This window comes from Pseudorasbora parva, chromosome 15 (assembly GCF_024679245.1).
Source record: "Pseudorasbora parva isolate DD20220531a chromosome 15, ASM2467924v1, whole genome shotgun sequence".
Taxonomy (NCBI): domain Eukaryota; kingdom Metazoa; phylum Chordata; class Actinopteri; order Cypriniformes; family Gobionidae; genus Pseudorasbora; species Pseudorasbora parva.
The window spans coordinates 32,106,503-32,126,544 of record NC_090186.1 but is presented as its reverse complement, the minus strand read 5'-3'; the positions used below and the strand labels follow the sequence as shown (position 1 = coordinate 32,126,544).

The following is a 20,042-nucleotide window of genomic DNA, read 5'->3' as shown; positions in this document are numbered from 1 at the left end:
CTTCAAAACTGTCACTAAGCGATCCTATAATTTATCAATAATGATCAAATGTAATTTACTGCTGGCCGTTATATATATGGGTATTTAGTATTTACATTTGTTTGCTTTTATAATATGTTAATGGTCACAAAATATAGCCTACATTGCTGCCTCTGCATTATGATGTTGTGGTAATAGCACCTTTCCAGCACAAGATGTCTCTACTTCAAAATGTGTCAGTTTCTGGTATATTCCCCCCCACACAGTTGGATTTGTATTTGAGCTACACTTTATCTGTTTATCTAAACGTCTTCTGAAATATTTACACGGTTACTGTACAGTGACACCAAAGGAGCAGCAGCGGTCGCTCTGACCTCAGCTGTGTCTCCTCGCAAGCGGATCACAGACACAATGGCGACGCTCGCAACTTCAAGCAAAAGACCGTATCATGTCATAGTGTTCGGAGCAACCGGTTTTACCGGGCAGTTTGTAGTGGAGGAAGTCGCCCGGACGTGCCCCGAGGGTCCAGGAGGGTCGTTACAATGGGCTGTAGCCGGACGAAACCGCGACCGACTGGAAAAAACCCTCATTCAGGCAGCTGACGCTCTGTGTACGTGTTTGACGCAGTACATTTTGTTTTTTTTTTAAACTTTGTATAATTTTGCATCATTATAGGCTAGCCTACTTTACATTAAAGTGCTTACAACATATTAAAATAACAATGAATGGGGGGGGGGGGGGGGTGAGACTCATCATGTGTGTTCTCGACAATATGTAGCCTATACCATGTTTTCCCCTGTATATCAACTGTCACCTGTTTTTGTTTATAGTTTATTATGAAATAATATTAAGCATACAAAATTATTCTTTATATTTTAATATATTGTATAGGCCTATCCACTATATTTTATCATACCATAATGTATTTTATATCATGTAATTTAATACCATAATGTTACTACCAAAGTACTTTTTTTGCCAGGCTAATCACAATGCACAAATATGTTATTTATGACCGGTCATAGTTTTAGGTATTGGATTGCCATACTGTCGTGGCTAGACATGAGGCAGTCAGCTCATGGTATTAGATGATTTCAGCAGATTTTGTCTGTTGAGATTATCCGATGGGATTACAAGGTTTTAGAATATTGTTGATTAAAGACATACTGTTCTGACAATCCCATCATCATGTGGAATTGGCTATACTGAGAATCAAGGATCTATCTATCTATCTATCTATCTATCTATCTATCTATCTATCTATCTATCTATCTATCTATCTATCTATCTATCTATCTATCTATCTATCTATCTATATATATCTACCTACCTACACCTACCTATCCACCCATCCCTACCTACCTACCCATCCAACCAACCAATCAATCTATCATTTTGGGCTGTTAGAGAACAGAGATCCATCCATCTCTGACTTTCCATCATTTGTCTGCAGGTAAACCAGAGCTGAAGTGTGTGGAGGTTATTGTAGCAGATGTAGCAGAGGCAGAGTCAATGGCCATCATGTGCAAACAAGGTGTCATTGTGCTCAACTGCGTGGGACCAGTAAGTACACAAAGACTATAAAAAAAAACACAGGAAGGGGTCAGTTTACACATCTGTGAATTCACACCTGTCCCAGCACGCCCATAGTCCCATGATAGCTGTATGATAAAAAAAAAAAAGATAAATGGCGTTGGGTTATTCTGACTGTTGACTGTGAAATGCCATTCTGCTTTTATGGAAGAAGATGGTGCTGAGTTGTCTTCTCTCACCAGTATAGATTCTATGGAGAGCCTGTGGTGAAGGCTTGCATAGAGAACGGGACCCACTGCATTGACATCTGTGGAGAACCACAGGTAGTTACTGTTATGCTTTTATCACTGCAGCCTTTACTCCAGTCTTCAGTGTCACATGATTCGTCAAAAATCATTCTAATAAAAACAGTTGTAATGCTTAATATTTTTGTGTAAACTGTGATGAATAGAAAGTTTAAAAGAACAGCATTTTATTTTTTTAAATATAAATATTTTGTGACATTATACATGTAAAGAAAATCTAACTGACCCCACACTTTTGAATGGTAATACAAATCTCATTGTTGTTGAATTATGTAGTTTTTAGAGGGGATTCAACTGAACTACCACAGTAAAGCTCAGGAGAACGGTGTGTATATCATTGGAAGCTGTGGGTTTGATTCGGTACCAGCAGATATGGGCGTCCTTTATACACAGAATCACTTTAAAGGTGGGTTGCATGTCTGTGGATGTTTTATTATTATTATTTTTTATAACTTGCATCTTTATTGGAGTTTTATAATAACAACAAAACAAAGTAATTACAAAAAAATATATCATACATTGAACCAAATCAACTGAGGCCTAGGAGGAGGTATCTAGTACAACTGAAACAAAACAAAAAAAGTCAAATTATGATCTTCAGAAACACTGAATAATAAGCCATACATATGCATTACTTCTTTCATCTCTTGTGCAAAATTACCAGAATCCAATCCGTAGAGTCTCACAGACTCAACACACAATGTGTAGTTATATAATGAGGAACAGTTATGCAGTCTCTAGGCTGGGCAAGAAAATGGGCCCATTTTCTCCATTTTTCCTTAAATGATGAATCTTTTAACCTTATAGTGTAGGTTAATTTTTCCATTATGAAAATGTTTTGAATTATATTTGTCCATTGCTGTTGATCTGGGATGTTCGATTTGAGCCAACGTCTAGTAATATCCTTTCGGGCAACAGATAACAAAATCTTGGATAAATAAAGATCCTCCCTCCGCACACTTTCTGTGATGTTTCCAAGAAGCAAAACTTTACAATCCTTTAGGATACTGTATCCCAGTACCTTCTGTAATGTATTGTTGACAATAGTCCAAAATTGTTGAATTTTAGGACATGTCCAGAAGATGTGAGCATGGTTTGCATCCCTACTACCACAGACCCTCCAACAGTCTTTAGGTATCCCAAGTTGTTTATTCTTCAAATAAGGAGTGATGGAAAACCTTATTAAACACTTCCAATTAAATTCTCTCCACTGTTGGGAGTTGTTGGAGGTCTGGAGTAGACGGCATGTTTGGTACCATTTCTCCTCTGTGAGGACAATCTTTAATTCAGACTCCCATTTTGTTTTTACATAGAGTGTTTCAAGTTCTCCATCAGACTCTGATAGAGTTTAGACACAATCTTATTAGTCTTTTGTTGATAAGCACCACACATTATTTCAATGAGAGGGTTTACCACGTCAGAAGACGTCCCCTTAATTTCTTTACAGTAGTAATCTCTCAATTGTAAATATCTGAAAAGGTCATGGTTATTTTGATCGAAACTATCCTTTAGCTCCTGAAAACTCTTCATCTTAAAGCAGCACTTGGTAACTTTTGCTCTCGGGGTCCCCCTACAGTTGGAAAAAAAATAATGTCCTCAACTACTGTCGTAAGCTCACAACATCCTATAACAGGGGATGCCATCGCACTTGCATTTATGGACATGACAACCCTGATAGCCCTGAACTAGTAATGCGCGGGTCGTCTCATAACCCGCGGACCCCTTATGTCTATTTAATGGTCGCGGGTGCAGGGCGGGTTGTAAAAATATATACAGTGGTGCGGGGCGGGCCAAATAACTTCATAAAAGCGGCCCCGCGGGTTGGTGCAGCACTAACAGTTACCCTGAACACTGCAGGAGGAGTTCACATGCAGGTGTTCTTCTGGCGTCGCGTGTGAAATGTCTTCATTCCAGGTACAGTCAGGTACATATGTTTCAGCATGTCATATGAATATAATTTCATGGGTTTTATTTTTTTCAAACGCCAAATAATCACGATTTTCAAGCCAGCGGCATTATAGTAGTCTATTGGTTACCGTTTTACAGAATCTATATGATACTTCAATTCAATGTTTGAGTTGTAGGTAATCACCATAACAAGCATGACAGCATCGGTCGGGCACGCCTCCTTCAGCTCACGCCGACGAGCAAACGCTGGTCACATGTTGATCCTCGTCCTGCCTTTAATCACATCACTTTTTCGTTTCCTCTTGCTTTCCTCCAACAAAACCTTTTCTTTCTTATTTGTCTGTGCTGCTTTGGACATGACTATATTATCCGACGAACAAAGTTGGGCTCGCACGTCCGAATGTAAGGAAGTGTGGGTGTTGGTGGAAGTGACGTATATGCCGTAAAGCAGTCGAATTTTGTAGTTCTTTTTGTTCTCGGGTTACTACCCGAAACCCGAAGTTTAAAAGTACGATTAAAAACGATACAAACCCCGTCAAGCTATGGCAGACGTGTCATTCAACCTATTGTAAGTCGATTTATCATCACAAGAGTCTTGAAAATAAATTATGAAGGTTGAAATGTTACCTAGTGCTGATTTAAGAAGTCCATCTTAAAAGTCCTGTCATAAATACCCGGCTTAAAACTATTGTCCAGTGCGATACATTTTAGTATTCTTTGATAATTTTTCAGTTTCAATTGTTTAATCAAAGAGAACCATATCTCAAGAGAAAATGTAACTATAGGATTCAGACCCTTCCTTAAAGTGTCATCTAGGCCTTCCTCCCCCAACAGGGTTTGAACATTATAACCTGGTACAAAAAGTCTCAATATCTTTTCACCGTGCAATATAAGAGTTATCACACCAAAGGCACAAAGGTCATAGTTGTGCAGCTTGAAAGTACAGTTTTAAATTTGGCAAAGCCATTCCACCTTTCTCTTTTGGCAGATGTAAAGTAGAGAGACGTATTCTGGGACGTCTTCCCCATATGAACCTTGACACCATTTTGTCCCATAGTGCAAATTGTTGAAGTGGTATTTCCACTGGAAGCGACTGGAACAAATATAGGAGCCTTGGCAAATTATTAATTTTTATTACAGTTATTCTGCTACTAAAATCTAACGAGTAGGTTGACCATCTCTCCAAATCTTTTTTTTTTAATGTTATTATTTATTGGCTTATAGTGTGCTTTGTATAGCAGTTCAGGGTTTTTTGTTATGATTACACCTAAATATTTCAGTGTTTTTGTTTTCCAATTTATATTTAATTTATTTTTAATGTCTTCTCCTGGACAGAAATTAAAGTGAATAATTGGAGTTTGTGTGATATTTAGTTTATAACAAGAGCAAACATGAAACTGTTCAATTATCTCCAAAAGTTTAGGGAGAGAGGTGTCCAACTCCAGCAAGTACAGGTCCTTCTCAAATATTAGCATATTGTGATAAAGTTCATTATTTTCCATAATGTAATGATAAAAAATTTAACTTTCATATATTTTAATATCATTGCACACCAACTGAAATATTTCAGGTCTTTTATTGTTTTAATACTGATGATTTTGGCATACAGCTCATGAAAAACCCAAAAATCTAAAAAAAATTGCATATCATGAAAAGGTTCTCTAAACAAGCTATTAACCTAATCATCTGAATCAACTAATTAAATCTGCAAAAGATTCCTGAGGCTTTTAAAAACTCCCAGCCTGGTTCATTACTCAAAACCGCAATCATGGGTAAGACTACCGACCTGACTACTGTCCAGAATGCCATCATTGACACCCTCAAGCGAGAGGGTAAGACACAGAAAGAAATTTCTGAACGAATAGGCTGTTCCCAGAGTGCTGTATCAAGGCACCTCAGTGGGAAGTCTGTGGGAAGGAAAAAGTGTGGCAAAAAACGCTGCACAACGAGAAGAGGTGACCGGACCCTGAGGAAGATTGTGGAGAAGGACAGATTCCAGACCTTGGGGGACCTGCGGAAGCAGTGGACTGGGTCTGGAGTAGAAACATCCAGAGCCACCGTGCACAGGCGTGTGCAGGAAATGGGCTACAGGTGCCGCATTCCCCAGGTCAAGCCCTTTTGAACTAGAAACAGCGGCAGAAGCGCCTTACCTGGGATACAGAGAAGTAGCACTGGACTCTTTTTTTGCATGTCATTCGGAAATCAAGCTGCCAGAGTCTGGAGGAAGACTGGGGAGAAGGAAATGCCAAAATGCCTGAAGTCCAGTGTCAAGTACCCACAGTCAGTGATGGTCTGGGGTGCCATGTCAGCTGCAGGTGTTGGTCCACTGTGTTTTATCAAGGGCAGGGTCAATGCAGCTAGCTATCAGGAGATTTTGGAGCACTTCATGCTTCCATCTGCTGAAAAGCTTTATGGAGATGAAGATTTTGTTTTTCAGCACGACCTGGCACCTGCTCACATTGCCAAAACCACTGGTAAATGGTTTACTGACCATGGTATTACTGTACTCAATTGGCCTGCCAACTCTCCTGACCTGAACCCCATAGAGAATCTGTGGGATATTTTGAAGAGAAAGTTGAGAGACGCAAGACCCAACACTCTGGATGAGCTTAAGGCCGCTATCGAAGCATCCTGGGCCTCCATAACACCTCAGCAGTGCCACAGGCTGATCGCCTCCATGCCACGCCGCATTGAAGCAGTCATTTCTGCAAAAGGATTCCCGACCAAGTATTGAGTGCATAACTGAACATAACTATTTGAAGGTTGACTTTTTTTGTATTAAAAACACTTTTCTTTTATTGGTCGGATGAAATATGCTAATTTTTTGAGATTTTGGGTTTTTCATGAGCTGTATTCCAAAATCATCAGTATTAAAACAATAAAAGACCTGAAATATTTCAGTTGGTGTGCAATGAATCTAAAATATATGAAAGTTACGTTTTTATCATTACATTATGGAAAATAATGAACTTTATCACCATATGCTAATTTTTTTGAGAAGGACCTGTATAGCATAATATCGTCAGTGAATAATCCTATTTTGTGCTCCATTTGTCCCATAGTGATACCCTTTATTCCCTCCTCTTGTCTAATAGCCTGTGCCAGTGGTTCAGTATACAGAGCAAAGAGGATGGGGCTCAAACAGCAACCTTGCCTCGTCCCTCTACTCAAATAAAAACGATCTGTTAGAGACCCATTCACCTTGACTCTGGCGGTAGGCTGCTGATATATTACCCTAATCATTTTTATTGAGTCTTGATTGAAGTCGAATCTTTTAAGCGTCTGGTACAGGAATTCCCACCCCACCCTGTCAAACGCCTTTTCAGCATCTAAACTTAGAAGATGTTTTATTTTTAATAAAATAATTGATTATTTAAAAAATGTAACTAAATTATAATAATCTATTGTATAAATAGGTATGTATGTATGTGTATATATATATATATATATATAATTTTTTTTTTTTTTTTTTTTTTTTTTTTTTTTTAAAGTCTCTTCTGCTCACCAAGGCTGCATTTATTTTATTAATAATTAAATAATATTGTGTAATATTGTGAAATATTATTAAAATGCTAAATAATTGGTTTTTATTTAAATATATTTTAAAATGTATTGTATTCCTCTGAAGCAAATCTGAATTTTGAGCATCATTCATCCAGTGTTACATGATCCTTCAGAAATCATTCTAATTGATGATTTGCTGCTCAAGAAACATTTATGATTTTGAGCAATGTTGAAAACTGTTGTGTAAACATTTTCTTTTAGGATTCGTTGAGTAGATAGTTCAAAAGACCAGTATTAATCTGAAATAGAAGCTTTTGTAACATTCAAAAGCTCAAAAGTTTTGGGTCAGTGCGAATTATATATATATATTTTGTTTAGTAAAGAACTTCAAGAAATGAATATATTCATTCAGCAAGGATGCATTCAATTGACAAAAAAAAGTGACAGTATAGACATTTACAATGTTGCAAAAGATTTATATTTCAGATAAATGCTTGTGAGCTTTCTATTCATTAAATAATCCTAAAAAAATGTTTTTACAAGAACTGTTTTCAACATATTCAACTTTGTTTTCAACATTGTTTCAAATGATAATAATCATAAATGTTTCTTGAGCAGCAAAACATCAATTTGAATGATATTTTTGAATTTTCTGTGACACTAAAGACTGGAGTAATGATGCTGAAAATTCAGCTTTGAATCACTGAAATAAATAGCATTTTAAAATATATTCAAAATAGAAGAAATGTATATATATATATATATATGTATAAGTATAAACTATATATATATATATATATATACTTTTGATACCAATTTAATTAGATATATTTCAACATTTATTTTTTGTATAACTGATAGATACTGTAGATCAGAAGTAGCAGCATAAAAATATCAAATTATATATTTACAAACACACAAACATACTTTTTATTTTAATTTTAAATAGAGTGTATATGTTAAATTGAGAATCATATTATTTCTGGGGTGTCCCTGTACTGTTGATCAGAAGTAGTAGCATTACAAAATCTAATTAAATTATAATGTAGTTCTGGGCTGATTTCTCACCTTTCTTGAGACCCCACGAGTTGAGATCTTGCATGGAGCCCCAGTCCAAGGGAGACTGACAGTCATGTTTAGCTTCTTCCATTTTCTAACGATTGCTCCAATAGTGGACCTTTTTTCACCAAGCTGCTTGGCAATTTCCCCGTAGCCCTTTCCAGCCTTGTGGAGGTGTACAATTTTGTCTCTAGTGTCTTTGGACAGCTCTTTGGTCTTGGCCATGTTAGTAGCTGGATTCTTACTGATTATATGGGGTGGACAGGTGTCTTTATGCAGCTAACGACCTCAAACAGGTGCATCTAATTTAGGTTAATAAATGGAGTGTAGGTGGACATTTTAAAAGCAGACTAACAGGTATTTGAGGGTCAGAATTCTAGCTGATAGACAAATGTGCAAATACTTATTTGCAGCTGTATCATACAAATAAATAGTTAATTGTGATTTCTGGATTTTTTTTAAAGATTATGTCTCTCACAGTGGACATGCACCTACGATGACAATTTCAGACCCCTCCATGATTGTATATATATATATATATATATATACACACACACACACACACATATATATATATATATATATATATATATATATATATATATATATATATATATATATATATATATATATATATATATATATATATATATATATATATATATAGACTCTATTTTAAATAAAAAGTGTGTTTGTATATATATAATTTGATATTTTCATGCTGCTACTTCTGATCTACAGTACAGGGAAACCCCAGATATTTTTTTTTATCCCGACTTAAAATATATATAGCCTACTTTATTTAAAAAATAATAATAATTAATAAAATTTATATATAAAATGTATTTACTATATATATCACATGAAGTCATTATATATAATATATATATATAATGATTTTACGTGATTAGGATCTAGGGTATTAGAAAAAAATCTAATCTTCTGCATCAGTGTCCTAATGCTAAAACGTACATATGTTACTGTGATATTTGCCCTGTGCGTGCCCTTTGACCTTTACTTCACACGACCCTTGTGCAGTCGGTTTCTTTAATCTCATCCCAATTAGTGGGACGTGTCAGTGACAAAGGCAAAGGCGCTCGGTGCTTACAGGATGTGAGTGTCTGCCGTTCATCTTTGAAGTGCTGCTGTGGGCAAACGTGCCTGCAGAGCAGCAGATGCCTGACGACTCCTCTGCCTGTCTTTCACAGGAACGCTCACTGCTGTGGAGAGCTTTTTAACCATCAACACGGGACCTGAGGTGAGCGACAACTTGCCATACAGTATTTGCAAAACTATACAAGGTACATTTTGTATTTGATAGATTGATCGAAAATGAGCTGTCGAACTTTGTTTGATCTAGGATTAAAGCTGTGCTTATATTAAGCTCTGGGAATTCACAATTGCAGCTGCTCATGAATTATGCAACAAACTTTCATTTCCCAATGGAGCAAACTAGGAATTTGTGGGAATGTTAATGAGTTACATGATTGTAAAGGAGACATAGGGGATGGATAGGTCACAAAAACAAAAAAAAAATTTTAAAGGGAGGGGTGAAACACTCAGTTTCAGTCAATCTCATGTCAATCTTGAGTACCTATAGAGTAGTATTGCATCCTTTATATCTCCGAAAATTCTTTAGTTTTATTATATTTATAAAAGAAATATAGGCTGTACCGAGTCTTTCCGGAAAAAAAACGAGCGCCTGGAGGCGTATTGTGTGGGCGGAGCTAAAGAATGACGAGTACGCACAAAGCGGTGACGTCCTCAAGCGTGGAGAAACCAATGGCTATCGATGAGATTCAGCTAATACAGATATGACCCAGAATCACATTCGGAGGCTGAAATAAATTGAACAGGAGAAACAGCAACAGCAGGACGTCCGTCTCTGTGGTATGTACTGTATTTAGTGGCCTGTCAACATTTGTGTCTTTTATTCGCAGTTTATGAGGACATGATTCGGTTTATGGACTATTGTATGCGACTAAACATTAGCAGTAGCAAGCAAAACGGTTTTGCACGTCAGACTAGTGCAACGTTATACATAGAACAACAATGGAGTAACCGTTAACGCATTTGAATGACGAAGCACGCGATCGTGTCGTTTACTGAGGTTTACTCACGCGACGATAGCCAACAGCAGAGACATTTGAAGCAGTTTTACTCACCGGCTGCTTCCAAAGCAGGACCGAACCTTTATCGCTGGGACCGCTCCGTCAAAAACACACTTCTTTGGTATGATTTGGTAAAGTCCTGTGACAGCAGTGACCGTGGAGATCCACTTTGCGACACGACTGAAGCGATGTTGTGAAGCTTCCCGTCATTTCTGCGTTCAAATCGGTTCAAATGCAGCGCTGCCTTCCCGGAATGCTGTGCTGAAGCGTTGAAGTCGCTTAATGTCACCCATAGGAATGAAGTGGAGCGCGGCGGGGACTATAACGACATAAGTGTTCACGGACGAGTGGATCTGCAGCTGAGAGTGTTTATGGGCGTGCATTTCCTCTCTCGCTCTAGTCACACGGGCACGCACCCTACCGGGAGAAGAGCCCGTACGGCCCATACAAGGACCTTCCGCTCTATCGACGTCAAGCCGAGCCATACTCGAAAAAAACTCTCCAAAATCTTGTGAGAAACTGGAAGGAGTATTTTTGACACAGAAATACCCCATCAAACGTCCAACAGTAGTTTTTGAAACTTTGTCTATGTTTAGGATGGGAATCCAAGTCTTTAACAGATTAAAAAGCTCAGTATGCATGAAACAGCATTTCACCCCCCCTTTAAATACATTCTGAAATTTTATAATTAAAATTCCAGGTAGATATTATTTGTAGCATTTCATAAGCACTCTCTTAAATTGTATGTCGGGTATGAAAAGAGTTATAGCAGATTGTTTGCATCAGACCCATTGCATGTCCTCAATACAACAATTCATGTCTTGGCTACTTCATCAGGGAGGATGTGCCCATGATGCGACGTGGCAGTCAGCCATCTTTGGCTTTGCAGACAGCGCCAGTCTCAGAAGAATAAGGAAAAAGTTTGGGCATAAACCTCTGCCGGCTGTCGGCGCTAGAATTAAAAAGAGGTGACTTTAAGTATTTATAAAATAATTATTGGCATTAGATTTCATGAATAATATCTTGATCATGTTGCATGTGCTTTATATAGCAGTTGACTCCCAAAGGAGTGAAGGAGAATAGTTCTCAGGATGGAAATTTGTACTTGTGTTAATTTGCTTGCTATTTTGGTGTACCCAGGGGAGCTCTATTCTTCACTAAGGAGATTGAGCAGTATGCTATTCCATTCATGGGCTCAGATCCATCTGTGGTGCGACGGACTCAGCGCTATATGCATGAGGAACATAAACACTGCCCTGTGAGTTTATAGACTGGCAAACATTCACACACAATTTTGATACCAATTTAATTAGATATATGTCAATGTATATATATATATATATATATATATATACACACAGTGGGTATGGAAAGTATTCAGACCCCCTTAAATATTTCACTCTTTGTTATATTGCAGCCATTTGCTAAAATCATTTAAGTTTTCATTTAATCATTAATCATTTTTTTCTCATTAATGTACACACAGAACCCCATGCTGACAGAAAAACACAGAATTGTTGATATTTTTGCAGATTTATTAAACAAGAAAAACTGAAATATCACATGGTCCTAAGTATTCAGACCCTTTACTCAGTATATAGTAGAAGCACCCTTTTGATCTAATACAGCCATGAGTCTTTTTAGGAAAGACGCAACAAGTTTTTTACAGCTGGATTTAGGGATCCTCTTCCATTCCTCCTTGCAGATCCTCTCCAGTTCTGTCAGGTTGGATCGTAAATGTTGGTGGACAGCCATTTTCAGGTCTCTTCAGAGATGCTCAATTGGGTTTAAGTCAGGGCTCTGGCTGGGCCATTCAAGAACAGTCACAGAGTTGTTGTGCAGCCAATTCTTCATTATTTAAGCTGTATGCTTAGGGTCATTGTCTTGTTGGAAGGTGAACCTTCGGCCCAGTCTGAGGTCTTGAGCACTCTGGAGAAGTTTTTTGTCGAGGATATCCCCGTACTTGGCCACATTCATCTTTCCCTCGATACAGACCAGCAAACCTGCAGCTGAAAAACACCCCCACAGCATGATGCTGCCACCACCATGCTTCACTGTTGGGACTGTATTGGACAGGTGATGAGCAGTGCCTGGTTTTCTCCACACATTAAGGCAAAAAGTTCTATCTTGGTCTCATCAGACCAGAGAATCTTATTTCTCACCATCTCCTTCAGGTGTTTTTTTTAGCAAACACCATGCAGGCTTTCAAGTGTCTTGCACTGAGGAGGGGCTTCCGTTGGGCCACTCTGCCATGAAGCCCTGACTGGTGGAGGGCTGCAGTGATGGTTGACTTTCTACAACTTTCTCCCATCTCCTGACTGCATCTCTGGAGCTCAGCCACAGTGATCTTTGGGTTTTTCCTTACCCCTCTCACCAAGGCTCTTCTCCCCCAATATCTCAGTTTGGCCAGACAGCCAGCTCTAGGATCTTCCATTTAAGGATTATGGAGGCCATTGTGCTCTTAGGAACCTTAAGTGCAGCAGAAATATATTTTTGTACCCTTGGCCAGATCTGTGCCTTGCCGCATTTTTGTCTCTCTCCAGGCAGTTCCTTTGACCTCATGATTCTCATTTGCTCTGACATGCACTGTGAGCTGTAAGGTCTTATAAAGACAGGTGTGCGGCTTTCCTAATCAAGTCCAGTCAGTATAATAAAACACAGCTGGACTCAAATCACCCTGCAGCCATATCACCCTGTAGCCCAAGACTGGTTTCCAACTGAAGCTAAGCAGGGCTGAGTCTGGCCAGTACCTGGATGGGAGACCAACTGGGAAAACCAGGTTGCTGCTGGTAGAGGTGTTAGTGAGGCCAGCAGGGGGCACTCACCCTGTGGTCTGTGTGGGTCCTAACACCCCAGAATAGTGATGGGGACACTATACTGTCAAAGAGCACCGTCCTTCGGATGAGACGTTAAACCGAGGTCCTGACTTTCTATGGTCATTAAATATCCCATGGCACTTCTCGTTTATTGAGGCAAAAGAGTAGGGGTGTAACCCCGGTGTCTTGGCCAAATTTCCTTGATTGGCCCTTACCAATCATGCCCTCCTAATAATCTCCATCCACAGAATTGGCTCTATGACCCTCTCTCCTCTCCACCTTTCGCTGGTGTGTGGTGAGCGCACTGTCGCCGTTGTACTGTGGCTGCTGTCGCATCATCCAAGTGGATGCTGCACACTGGTGGTGGTTGAGGAGAGACCCCTGACATGAGTGTGAAGCTCTTTGGGTGTACAGTAGTACATTTGAAAGCGCTATATAAATACCTCATTCATTCATTCATTCAAATGAAGGTATAGAACCATCTCAAGGATGATCAGAAGAAATGGAGCAGCACCTGAGTTAAATATATGTGGGGTACTGTGTGTACATTAATGAGAAAATTTTTTTTAACTTAAATTAACTTAAAAGATTTTTGCAAATGGCTGCAATAGAACTAAGAGTGAAAAAATTAAGGGGGTCTGAATACTTTCCGTACCCACTGTTACTATGTTTTTTAAAGAAGTTTCTTAAGCTCATATTTGATCAAAAATACAGAAAAAACTGTAGTGTGAAACATTATTACAATTTGAAAATAATGTTTTTCTGTTTTAATGTACTTTAAAATATAATTTCTTTTTGTGATGGCATTTATTAAAAATATTAAACTTTTCTAACAATATAAATCTTTACTATCACTTTTATCAGTTCAACACAATTGTGTAATTTAATTTTTTTAAATTACAATACAATAAATTAATATTTTTGTTTATATTGTATATTTCAATGTACTAACTTTAAATGAAATCTCTTATGTTCATAGTAATATGATACAAGTTGTTTTATAAACCATGCCAATCAGTTTTTGTATGCAGAATGATTTTAACCCAAACCTAGTATTACTTTTTCTTAACCTGTTATTGTAATGCAGATCTAATGGGTTCTTGCCTACCCATCTGCATCCTCTGAAAAAGATGCTCTTTGACAGTTTCTTCCCTTGCTTTCCAAACACCATTATGCCCCTTACCAGTTTTAATTACATTTCTTTTGTCTCTGTCTTGAGTGAGCATGATTACTGTGATAGTGCTCTGAAAGCCTTCATGGAAAGAGCAGGGGATGATTCACAGTCTTTGTGATTCATCGTCCTGTTCTTTCATCTCCATAGCGATGACCACTGTGTGACCACAGGGTGATGTCATGAAGGTCAACAGAGTGCTGTCAGTATATGGTCATTTTTGATTGATGTCTTGCACTGGACTCAGATGTGTTAATAATTCAGCAGTCACAAATGTGTGCAGTTCAGTGTCCAACCCACTTAGTTTTTGTTGTTGTATAGTTGGCCTTCATTTGATTGAATCAGTTGTCAACAGTTTTGCAGTTTTCAGTTGGTTTCCTCCATCCTCTTGTCCTCAGGTTCAGTACATGGCATATGTAGGTATTGGTGGGATCTTCTCCGTGGTGAAGGCCCTCTTTGCAGGTGTGCTCTTCTGGTTCATGGTCAAATTTAGTCTCGGCAGGGGATTGCTTGCACAGGTACCATTTTAAAAGTCATTGGATTAACTTTGAACTGCCATTGAACAGCTTGTATAAACTCATGAAAATCCCCTCAAGTGTGTGTTTTTTCTCTACTAGTTTCCAGAATTTTTCTCATTTGGTTTGTTCTCCAAGACCGGACCGTCAAGGAAACAGGTACAAATTAAAAATACACTGAAATTCACTATTTACTAAGTTCTTATTTGTGTTGTTGAAGTTACATTCGGTCTCAGCCATTGTTGTCTTTTTTCAGATGGATGGAACCTCTTTTTGTCTGAAGTTTAAGGGGGAGGGCTACACAACAGGTCAGGACCCCTCTCAGGGCAAGCCAAATGCCACAGTGAACACTGAAATAACAGGACCGGGTATTGTCATACTCTCTATTTGATTTGACTCAAAATATTCACCTTAAATACTCAGATTTGGTCATTACTCTTGTATGTTGCAGAACCAGGATACATTGCTACACCGATTACTATGGTGCAGGCAGCCATTACACTACTGAACGAACCTCACCGTCTCCCTAAAAAGTGAGTAAACTGACCTCAAAATAATATATGGATGATTCTTCAGCTATTGGCACTTTGGTACTCTGGACTTATAACTAAACACATTTCATATTCTCAGTAGTTTATTTAAAGGCACAATATGTACGTTTTTTTGATTCAAATATCCAAAAACCACTAGAACAATGTTATATATTTTGTTGACTTGTGTACTTGCATTATCCCAAATGTTTCCAAGAATGTTTAAATCCAGAGAAATAAGCAATTTTAACCGGACACAGACAGTGTCTGTGCGTTGCCATGACATCATATCCGCGTTACCTTCGTTTTTTTTTATTTTGTAGAAACCACGGAAACACCAAAGACACTTTAATGTATTTTGTGTTTTATTAGACAGGTGAGCAGCTGTTTAGATACAGTCATCGACAGAAAACATTGTTATTTAGCTTGTTATTGTTATGTTTTACCATGCCTAATCTAGTGTCTTTATAGTAGCCGCCAAGCGAATGCACAGAGAAGCATTGTAACATCTATAACACATTCATATAATAGGTCTAATATGATAAAACAGCGATGCATACGCATGACCAGAAAAAGTGGAAGTGGTCGTCTGCAGCATAATAAAAGCTCCATGAATTCCAGTGCTGTCCCAATTTGCCTACTTATACTACGTCCTAAAAGAATGTACTCTTTTTGTGAAGAAAAAGTACATACTTTTGAGTATGTAGCAAAAGAGTATGCAAGCTTTGGGACACACTAATTCGTTTTTGCGTGTTCTTGTGGGCGGAGGGTTAGTCAACAAGCTGTTCTAGTGACGTCATTACAGCAGGAAGTGCAGGGGTGTAGTCCAAACCGGCCGTTCGCTGTAGGCTTTGAAAGGGAACTTCTGTTAAATAAAATATCTCGCTTGGCATTGAACTTTGAGCTTTATAATTTTACAGGTATTATTTATGCTCTAACATTAACATTACACACTAACTAAAGTTTGAAAGATGGGGTCGCGAAGAACAGGACGTTTAACATTCACAAAACAGCATAGTTTTTACTACATGTGAAATGATATGATGTTTAAATTGTAGTTTTATTTAATTTTTTTATCAACCCCCATATTTGATAGAAACATCAGTAAAACTTTATTTTAGATTTCAATTTGCTATGAACTAATTGCTTATTAGCATGGATATTACTTGTATTAGCTGTTTATTAGTACTTATAAAGCACATATTAATGCCTTATTCTGCATGACCTTATTCGACATACTATCTGAATCCTACCCAATACCTATATTTAGACACTACAGAAACTACCTTACTATTAATAAGCAATAAATTAGGAGTTTATTGAGGCAAAAGTCAGTTAATATTGAATATGTGTTCCCCATACTAAAGGGTTAACGAAACATCCATACATGTGATGGGGTGATTTTGTATCATTGCTGTGGTTAAACCTGAATACACTTAATTTTTGGATACTAAGGGGCCTATTTTAACGATCTAAGTACATGGTCTGAAGCGCATGGCGCAGGTGCACTAAGGGCGTGTCCAGATCCACTTTTGATAGTTTGACAATAGGAAAAAGGGCATGGTCTAAAAGGGTTTTCCCTAGTCTCTTAATGAGTCATGGGTGTGTTTTGGGCTTAACGTGCAATAAACCATTCAGAGTCTCATCTCCCATTCTCTTTAAAAGCCAGTTACGCTTGGACCATGGTGGATTCACAATTAAATGGCAAAATTTGTGAGCAAAAAGACTAAATGCTTCTCCAGAGAGGAAACCTTTTATTTTTAATAAACATGTTTGGGTGCTGCTGCGTGTAATAACCAAAGTGTGCAATGCGTTGTGGACCGGTCTATTGGCGCATATTACTAATGGACTCTTAAAATGAAAAAAATATATAAATTACTGCACTATTGACTTAAGATCAGGTTTTTATTGGTCAATGGCGCAGTCGTTTTCAGCTGCCTCAAAATGGCAACGTGCCAACAATGCTCCTGAACACACCTGGTTTTCAGACTAGCACACCCATAGGTGCACAAATGGGTGCAAATGCATTTGTTATTTAAACAACATGGCAAAGGACGTGAAAATGATAACTGCGTCAGGCTGAAACTAGCAAAAAACACTTGCGTCGCGCCGGGTGTATGATAGGGCCCATCGTTTTCAAAGTTACATGTGAATGTGTTTATTTTAGAGTTCATGCTGAATGTTATTTGAGCAGCTTGTATGAAGTCCTTTCTTACCTGCTGTTCTTTATTTGTCCTCACAGGGGTGGCGTGTTCACTCCGGGCTCAGCGTTTGCAAGAACCACCCTAATAGAGCGTCTGAACAAACATGGAATCCAGTTCTCACTGAAGAACGGACCGTAGACATGAGTAATCTGTCAGTCACACTCAGCCTAGCTCATCTCTGTTGTTAGATAAATGAAGAAATGTTGCATTGACACGGCTAGCTAAAAGGATTTGGAATGGAAGAGTTTTGTAGGCCTGTTCTTTGTTTGTGTGTCATTAAAGGTCTCAGCTCTTAAAGTATAAACTGCGACCTCAAAACACTTCTGAACACTGGTCACACTTAAAAATCTTTGAATGTCATTGCATTAAATGACTAAATATCAGACAAATTAGTGCTGATGCTAGAAAAAAATTAAGCTAGAACCTTCCTCTTTAGATTTTTTTCTGTTACTTTAAAAAATAAAACTATATTTTTAAATTTATTAGATTGATATTAAAAGCAGAAAAGGCGCGGTAACTTAATATTTAGAATTTGGCTTTTAATGATTTGACGGGATAATTCACCCAAAATGTTTAATTCTGTCATCAGTTATTTTCCCTTCTAAGCACAGAAGTTTTTCGTTCATCTTTAGAACACAAATTATATTTTATTGGAACCTGAGAGATTCCTGTTTTTCCATTGTCGCAAAAGAAATCCATATGAATCAGGTTGTTTAATATTCTCAAGAGACATGATAACTTTACATGACTAGATTTAATTTAGGATTTAATTCAGAAACATTGATCAGATTTGGTCACGGGAGCTCATGCAGGCTTGCGAGAACCAATACGGTTCGTTCTCGTGTCGCACAACACTTTTGAGCTTCTGCAAGAACCAATGGGGTTTGTTCTTGTGCATCAAGTATGGTTGAACTTCTGTTTATTATATTTGAGTGACTCTAATATGAAAGTGATGATTGTGTCTCTTCAAAAGACTTGGATTAAACCACTCAATTCATATGGATTTATTTTATGATCAATTTCTGAATGTTTTAAAGCTTCAGAAATCTCTTCGATTTCATTAAAAATATCTTCATTTGTGTTCTGAAGATGAAGTCTTATGGGTTGGGAGGCAGTAGCTGATGACCATTTTCATTTTGGGGTGAGCCATCTCTTTAATCTCTGTCCTAACATGTCTTTGACTGGAATCTGCCACTAGGGGTCCCCTTTTTCCATTTTCACATCTGCCGGTTATTTATGTGGAGATGACAGGAAAGGTCATTTGGTGTGAGAGGGGTAGACATTGTTTGGGGAGATTAGAAAAGGCATCTTTTTAAGGAAAGACGAGGTGGCCGGGGGTCGCAGTGGATGAGGAACAGGGGGTGAAAGATGCAGGCCAAGGTTGAAACAGCCTGGCAGGCGCGAGTTAGTATGACTCAGCTTCAGCTGCTTTCACAGTCTTACAGGAAATGAAGAGATGCTGGGACGGAGCTTGTTTTAATGTGTATAGTCAAACTTGATTAAAGAGGTGGCAACAGTGGGGTGTGTTATACACACAGGCCTTACACGCATGCATTGAGGGCATGTAAAATACATATACGATAAATGGATAGGATGGTATAGAGAAAGAAAAATGTGTGGGGTCATTCCTCATGCTGTATAAAACAAAACAGCTGAAGTTAGCCATTGCATAGCCTGGTCAACTTGAAATTAATTGTTAATTGTACGATATTCTTATTTCATGCTGGTTCCTGTCATTTTAACAATAGGGGTGGGACAAACCAACTAATAACAACAAATCCATTGTTTAACATGCTTGTATGCCATTGCTTTCCTAGTGAAAATGATATACTTCCTGGAGTTGCCATGACATAAAATGAATGATGGAAAATTATACTGAAGAAAAAAAAATGATGTGCGCACAGTATATATATATACAAACACACACACACACACACACACACACACACACACACACACACACACACACACACACACACACACACACACACACACACACACACACACACACTTAAAAGTTGAAGCCAGAGACTTTATATATACCCAACCACTGAAAAGTTTATGGTCCAACAGATTCTTTTGAAAGAAATTAATACTTTTATTAAGCAAGGATAATTTGCATTGATTTTAAAAGGATGCACAAAAGTGACAGTAAAGACTGGTATAATATTACAAAAGATTTCTATTCCTAATAAATCATGTTATTTTGAACCTTCTATTTATCAAAAATCTATAAGTCAATTTTAAACAAAAAACATCACAGTTTCCACAAAAATCAAGCAGCACAACTATGTTCAAGATTGACGATAATAATGTTTCATGAGCAGCAAATCATATTAGAATGATTTTTGAAGGATCATGTGACACTGAAGACTGACTCTGAAAATTCAGCTTTATCATCACAGGA

General features: G+C 37.9%; 1 protein-coding gene across 1 annotated transcript; it reads left to right on the top strand.

The window, feature by feature from the left end:
• Positions 1–195: 195 nt before the first annotated feature.
• sccpdhb (saccharopine dehydrogenase b) lies at positions 196–19,505 on the top strand. Its single transcript, XM_067417795.1, has 12 exons — positions 196–589; positions 1,433–1,542; positions 1,755–1,835; positions 2,094–2,223; positions 9,497–9,546; positions 11,237–11,367; positions 11,540–11,657; positions 14,785–14,904; positions 15,004–15,060; positions 15,158–15,269; positions 15,353–15,434; positions 17,674–19,505. The coding sequence occupies exons 1-12, from the start codon at positions 391–393 to the stop codon at positions 17,771–17,773; spliced, it is 1,290 nt and encodes a 429-aa protein (XP_067273896.1). The 5' UTR covers positions 196–390; the 3' UTR covers positions 17,774–19,505.
• The last annotated feature ends 537 nt before the right edge of the window (positions 19,506–20,042 follow it).